This window comes from Chiloscyllium plagiosum, chromosome 28 (assembly GCF_004010195.1).
Source record: "Chiloscyllium plagiosum isolate BGI_BamShark_2017 chromosome 28, ASM401019v2, whole genome shotgun sequence".
Taxonomy (NCBI): domain Eukaryota; kingdom Metazoa; phylum Chordata; class Chondrichthyes; order Orectolobiformes; family Hemiscylliidae; genus Chiloscyllium; species Chiloscyllium plagiosum.
The window spans coordinates 18,536,022-18,543,711 of record NC_057737.1 but is presented as its reverse complement, the minus strand read 5'-3'; the positions used below and the strand labels follow the sequence as shown (position 1 = coordinate 18,543,711).

General features: G+C 45.1%; 1 protein-coding gene across 1 annotated transcript in view; it reads left to right on the top strand.

Annotated features, from left to right (window-relative positions):
* Positions 1-7,690, top strand: part of blmh (bleomycin hydrolase) — a 91,588-nt gene that overhangs the window by 50,184 nt on the left and 33,714 nt on the right. The window contains exon 9 of the mRNA XM_043718428.1: positions 4,303-4,370. Coding sequence (XP_043574363.1) covers positions 4,303-4,370 — 68 coding nt within the window. The remainder of the gene's footprint in view (positions 1-4,302; positions 4,371-7,690) is intronic.

Genomic DNA, 7,690 nt, shown 5'->3' with positions numbered 1-7,690 from the left:
GTAAGGTCCTAGGGAGTGTTGCTGAACAAAGAGACCTTGGAGTGCAGGTTCATAGCTCTTTGAAAGTGGAGTCGCAAGTAGATAGGACAGTGAAGAAGGCGTTTGGTATGCTTTCCTTTATTGGTCAGAGAATTGAGTACAGGAGTTGGGAGGTCATGTTGTGGATGTACAGGACATTGGTTAGGCCACTGTTGGAATATTGCGTGCAATTCTGGTATCCTTCCTATCTGAAAGATGTTGTGAAACTTGAAAGCATTCAGAAAAGATTTACAAGGATGTTGCCAGGGTTGGAGGATTTGAACTATAGGGAGAGGCTGAACAGGCTGGGGCTGTTTTCCCTGGATCGTCGGAGGCAGGGGGTGATCTTATAGAGGTTTACAAAATTATGAGGGGCATGGATAGGATAAATAGACAAAGTCTTTGCCCTGGGGTCAGGGAGTCCAGAACTAGAGGGCATAGGTTTAGGGTGAGAGGGGAAAGATATAAAAGAGACCTAAGGGGCAATGTTTTCACACAGTGTAATACGTGTATGGAATGAGCTGCCAGAGGAAGTGGTGGAGGCTGGTACAATTGCAACATTTAAAAAGGTATCTGGATGGGTATATGAATAAGAAGGGTTTGGAGGGATCTGGGCCGGGTGCTGGCAGCTGAGACTAGATTGGGTTGGGATATCTGGTCAGCATGGACGGGTTGCACCGAAGGGTCTGTTTCTATGCTGTACATCGCTCGCGCTCTCGCTCTCCTTCTCTCTCTCGCTCTCTCTCCTTCTCTCACTCTCTCACTCTCTCAAACCAGGATCATAACCTTTCTGTTTGCGAATGTGGCCCCTCAGTCCTGCCAGGAGTTTGTTCCAGCCTTCCCCTCTTTGTTGAAGTCATTTCCTGGATCAGAAGATGGCTCTGTGAGATTGTAAAGATCTCATGACCAGAATAGACCTTTCTCTGGAATGTGGTCATTTATTAATAGTCAGCACTTCAAATATCCCCAACATTTGCAATGAAAACTCATCAAAACCTTTTCTGGGTTTTGTTAAAACGTTGGCTGAATTTTTCCAGCTTCTGAATAACATTGCAATGGCGAGTCAGTCAGGGGAAATATGGTGAGAACAGAAAAAGTGAGATTTGCAAAATTGAGTCCAGAAAGGCCAATTCTACAGTGAGGTTTTGAACAGTGTGACAAGAATCTTGCTTGTGAGCTGTGAGAGGCCTGTTTGCACACATTAGCATATTATTAGTAGCTAATATCACCTGTTTGATATGCAGTTTTCCTTACTGCTGTTGGTCAGGCTGAAAAAGATGGTGACAGTTCCCAACATTAAAGTCAGTGCAGGTTCCTCTCTGCTCCAGCCACTACTTTCTGCTTTTGGCCTGCAACGTTTAGCAGCAGTACCCAACATCTCTAGCAACTCTCTATGGCCAACAACTGCTGGTACACTCTGTCCACGGAGATTCGCATCAGATACGCAGCACCCTCATTACATCATCATGGCACACTCACTTAAAATGTGGTTCTCCATATCAGTACTGCAATTTGGTGCATGCTGGCACTTTTCACGGTAGTGCTGCTGCCAGGCAACTTTGCACATAGTGTTGGGTACCAATCACCTAGACTGGACCAGGTTGCATCTCCGGGCTCCTTCTATATCTGTGGCTCTTCTTCTGCTTTTACTGTACATATTCCGAACTGAAAACTTAACCAGTTGAAAATCATTTGACCCCTTCACTCACTTTGCGCCTGGAATATCTGCCTTGCCTTTTTTTTAATGCTATGATGCCTCATTCAGAGTTTAATCTCTCTTAGTCCTCTGTCTTGCACAGACACAAAACCAGGCAGTTTATTATGTTTGTCCGCAGTGATCAGTCAAGGGGTGAATGTGTCATCGTACGGCACCATGCTACATTAACCTCACACCTACAGCATATGCCAGGAACTTGTGCAGCAAAGAGACTCCAGGTGCTTCAACCAACTGCCTGTGTCTCATTGTCTAAGGGGAGTAGTCTTCAAGTCAGGTCAAGGGAGACAGTCTTCAGTCGGAAGTAATGGTGCAGTTAGTCAAGAACATGTCTGATCTCGGGGTGGCACGGTGGCTCAGTGGTTAGCCCTGCTGCCTCACAGCACCAGAGACCCGGGTTCAATTCCCATCTCAGGCAACTATCTGTGTAGAGTTTGCACATTCTCCCCGTGACTGCATGGGTTTCCTCCAGGTGCTCCGGTTTCCTCCCAAGATGTGCAGGTTAGGTGAATTGGCCATGCTAAATTGCATGTAGTTAGGGATAAATGTAGGGGAATGGGTCTGGGTGAGTTGCTCTTCGGAGGGTCGATGTGGATTTGTTGGGCCAAAGGGCCTGTTTCCATACTAAGTAGTCTCATCTAATCTCAGTGCATGGATTGGACACAGTCAATCGACCATATAGTCAAGGCACACCATCACCCATCTTGGCTCTGTCGCCCTCTTGTGAGATATTTTCTACTAGAATAAGACAAATGAGGGGGGTAGGGGAGACTGACTGACTGAGCTGAAAGTGATTGACATAGCTGTTGGTGCTGTTGCAGATGGGGAAAGATTATCAGGTGCCCCAGTGCAGAGGCAAGGTAGGATTGGGGATTGACAGCAAGTGAGGGGTGATCTTGCAGGCAGGGGAGAGTATGAACCTTGGTGCAGTCAGAGAGCAACTGAGTGTGAGGTATTGGAGAGAAGGTGGCACTTACCCTGGGCAAAGTGGAAAAGGTCACTATCCATTCAGCACCTGCCTCTGCTCCATGGACGTTGCACTGAGCTAGGTGGCATCCTCGGAGCAAGTTCCGTTGTCATGGTCACCACTAGTGGACCTGAGGACAGCAGATGGCCCTCCTTTCCATCACCCCATCCTCAGAAGGTCCAGATCCCTATTGGCAAAAAGGGGAACGGCTGTTTCTGGGCCAATGTTTCACACACAGCAACAGTGAAGGGGCAGCTCCTGATTGGTGCCTTTTGAGGTGGAGCTTGGCCATATGTTATATATGGCACTGGGATCCTGGGAGGACGTGGTACTGGTGAGTGCGTCCACATTGACTGCACGCCCAGTAACATGATTGGGCTTTAGAGGCTTAGTGTTTAGATAATGAGGCAACCTGTGGAGAATTGCGCAAGAACATGCACTTGTGGAGAGAAACTCTGTGTGAAACTCCACAAAATTGAGGCTTGGCCAATCTTTGGTAAAATTCAGCCCATTGCTTTGAACTTGTTGCTTGAAAAGATTTTTTTGTTTCATTTCAGAAAATTTCTCCACTTCCATACAGTTTCTTTGTCATCACAGCAATGTCTCCTTTTCCTGAAGAACACATTAAAAGTTTATTTGGATCGATGTCATTGTGTCCACATTGACAGATTGTGCAAGTCTGGAAAGCTGGAGCTGACGCTTGCTGACCGCTGTGGATTCCTCTCTGTGCTCTAAGTGTAACCTGCTATTGCTTTATATGCTAGCTCCTGCGGTTTTCATACCAACCAGGCAGTGTCCCTGTACAGTTCAAGTGCTTGCAGAGCTATAGACCCAACATCTGTAGCTCCTGTTCCTGCTGTCAGGTACTTCCTGTGTCAACTTGTTTAGAGATGTATTAGATATTGCTGGAACAGGTGGGATTTGAATCCAGACCTCCTGCCTCACAGGTAGGGAAGCTACCATTGTGCCACAAGAACCTTTACCTTGTTTGTGTGGACTGATCCTTTTCTGGAAAAGCTGCAAGTAAAGCCCCTGGTGCAGGGCCGTTTTGACCGGGAGAGACAGCCTCTCTGGGTGAATGTGGTCTCTGCGAATCCTGTGTTTTAATTCCCTTCTGCAAATGTGACATTTTTATTTGTATAAGAAATGAATAGTTGATCACTCTGATTACAAATGAGCACCAGCCTTGGATTAACACTCTTGTCTCTCAGATTGTGGGTTAAGTCTTTCTCCAGAGTCTTGAGGACAAAGTTGACGTTGACACATCAGTATCGGGGAGGGTGTATTATTAGATGTGCTGTTGCTCAGATGAGCTATTAAACAAAGCCTGTCAGTTCTCTCAGATTCTATAGGACAGTACTATTGTAAAGACAAACAGAGGAGTTCTCCCTATATCTTTGTCAATACTTACCCCACACCCGACATCACAAAAATACATTACTTTGTTATAATTCCTTGCTGTGCAGTGATTGGCTGCCATGTTCTCTGCGTTACAATCGTGATTAGACTTGACAGCCAATGAGTTTGGTTTAGTGCATTTAACATCATCCTGAATTGTTTCCTGGGCTTCTTTCTGAGATTGTTCATTGTCTTTACTGTTTAGGCAGTCTGGTTCGGATGCGATGTGGGGAAGGACTTCTGCAGCAAGCTGGGGATTAATGATCCCAAAATGTAAGTGCCTCGCAATGAAGTTGTGCTGGAGTGATTAAAAGTGTGATAAACCACAGTGATACGTTACAAGACATTGGTTAAGATAATAGACCTATTTAATACCTACCTACTTTAGTTGCGCTAATTCTACCCTTGCTTTATGGAATTTCATTATTTTGAAATGGTTTCATTTAGACCCGCAAGTGAGAAGTGATTTTACTGGGAATCGCTGTTAGGAATTTTGCAGCATAGAAAATCCAAGAGATGAGCAACGATAAAATGCTTAGTGTCCTTAAGATCAGGTCAAGTCAGTCAGATTTTGTGGTCCCTGTTCTTTACTGAGGTAGCTGTGTGCCTGTACACCTCTGGATTGTGCAGCCACTGAGGACCCTTGCACCCCAAAAAAAAAACTGCTTGATGATGCCTCCCTTGGTGCAGGTCTCCTTCCCATTCGGGGTCACAGTGCAGGAACTCCCTTACAGCAGTACAGTGCAACAGTTCAAGAAGATAGCACAAAATCAACTTGTGCAGGGCAATTCGGGATGAGAATAAATCAGCCAGTGATGCTAACATCCCATGAATGAATAAAACAAAAATCTTCTGAAGGAGGGTCACTGGACCCAAAATGTTACGTCTGCTGTCTCTCCACAGATCCTGCCAGAACTGCTGAGTTTCTCTAGCAATTTCAGTTTTTGAAACGAAAAAAAATCTTCTTTTCCAGATAGCATTTGCAATTATTTATTATCACGGTTTATGCTGTTAACTTGACAATAGGGCAGGCCCCAAGTCTACCTTAGCCAGAGTAAGGATTGAACCCAGCACTCAGAATGTGCTAACCTTCTGGCTAAATGAGCTAACAGGTTATGGGTGGTGTTCCTGCTCGCATGCCCACATGCCTATGTTCGGCATGCTGCAGTGTTCCAGTGAATCACAGCGCAAACTGGAGGACCAACGTATTATCTTCAGACTAGGCACTTTACAGCCTTCTGGACTTAATATTGAGTTCAACACCTTTTTTAAGTTGTGAACTAGCTCCCATTTCTTCTACCTTGTTATCATGTTTTCCCCCTCACCGTGGGTCTGTCTGTTCTTTCAAGTCTGGCAGGAGACGCACGATTGTTCTGCCATTCTCAGATTCTGATCATTTAATCTGAACTATCAACACCTTTTCTCCATCAGCACCCTGCACCCATTAACCCCCTCCTCCCAAACAATAGCATGAATGCTAAACCCTCCACACTTCACTTCGGCTCTGAAGAGTCATCTAGACTCAAAACATTAGTTTGCTGTCTGACCCGCTGTGGTCTCCTAGCATTTGTTGCCTTCAGTAAGGATGGCAGTCTTCTTAGATTTAGATTACTTAGTGTGGAAACAGGCCCTTCGGCCCAACAAGTCCACACCGACCCGCCGAAGCGCAACCCACGCAGACCCATTCCCCTACATTTACCCCTTCACCTAACAATACGGGCAATTTAGCATGGCCAATTCACCTAACCTGCATATTTTTGGATTATGGGAGGAAACCGGAGCACCCGGAGGAAACCCACGCAGACACAGGGAGAACGTGCAAACTCCACACAGAGAGTCGCCTGAGGTGGGAATTGAACCCGGGTCTCTGGCACTGAGAGGCAGCAGTGCTAACCACCGTGCCACCCACAAAGGAAGTTTTTTCCAACATCAACAATGGATTTATAGTCATTATTAGACTCCTAATACCAGATTCCTTTTTTAACTAACTTCAAATTTCACCATCTGCTGTGGCAGGATTTGAACCCAGAACCTTATCTGGGTCTCTGGATTAACAGTCCAGCAATAACATCACTGGAAATTGCTTCTCTGCAGTTGCAGGTTAAATAAGCAAGTGAATCTTTTTCCACATACAGTGCAGGTAAATAGCCTCTCCCCTACCCACTTCTGCACATAATTCATCTCCATTTTAATATCTTAGTCAAATGACGTTCTGAGTTATTTTTCCCTGAAAAAAAGAATTGAGTGGATTCTGCAAAATTGAACCAAGGTTTTAAGAAAAGTAACCAAAGAGAGGACTTACTTTGAATACCTATTTATTTTATTCAAACAAGATCACTATTTTGTTCCTCACTGATATTATTAAATTCTTTCTTCAATGCAAGTATTTTTGCATTCATAGTTTTTAAAAATTTTTCTTCATTTTTCCTTAACCCCAGTCAAAGGAAGGTTTGACTGCCCACTTCAGTTGCAGTCCTCATGTGAACAAGAGCTAGTTGTATGATTAACTATTGCGTGCTCTTGTGTTCACTCAGCTGCTGATGCTGAAAATTGATGTTCAGCAACAGTGGCATAAACAGGATGAGCTGACCAAGGCCCTCGAGTCCTTTGAAAAGAATAAAGCCCTGGAAACGGTGGCTTACCGACAGAGTTCTGTTCTGCTCTGTGGGACTTGATTGGCCAGGACCTGCTGAAGGTGTATGTCAGTATGCTTCTGGCAGGTACCATGAATTAATCCATGAGGAAAGGCATCATCGCCCTCATCTACAAGCAGGAGGGGCAGAGGGAGGAAATTAGAAATTCGTGACCAATCTCATTGTTAAATAGAACATAGAACAGTACAGCACAGAACAGGCCCTTCAGCCCACGATGTTGTGCCGACCACTGATCCTCTTGTCTGCACCCTCAAATTTCTGTGACCATATGCATGTCCAGTAGTCTCTTAATGTCCCCAATGACCTTGCTTCCACAACTGCTGTTGGTAACGCATTCCACGCTCTCACAACTCTGTGTAAAGAACCTCTGACATCCCCTCTATACTTTCCTCCAACCAGCTTAAAACTATGACCTATCGTGTTAGTCATTTCTGCTCTGGGAAATAGTCTCTGGCTATCGACTCTATCTATGCCTCTCATTGTCTTGTATACCTCAATTAGGTCCCCTCTCCTCCTCCTTTTCTCCAATGAAAAAAGTCCAAGCTCAGTCAACCTCTCTTCATAAGATAAGCCCTCCAGTCCAGGCAGCATCCTGGTAAACCTCCTCTGAACCCTCTCCAAAGCATCCACATCTTTCCTATAATAGGGCGACCAGAACTGGACGCAGTATTCCAAGTGCGGTCTAACCAAAGTTTTATAGAGCTGCAAAGAGATCTCACGACTCTTAAACTCAATACCCCTGTTAATGAAAGCCAAAACACCACATGCTTTCTTAACAACCCTGTCCACTTGAGTGGCCATTTTAAGGGATCTATGTACCTGCACACCAAGATCCCTCTGTTACTCCACACTGCCAAGAATCCTATCCTTAAGCCTGTACTCAGCTTTCAAATTCGACCTTCCAAAATGCATCACCTCGCATTTATCCAGGTTGAACTC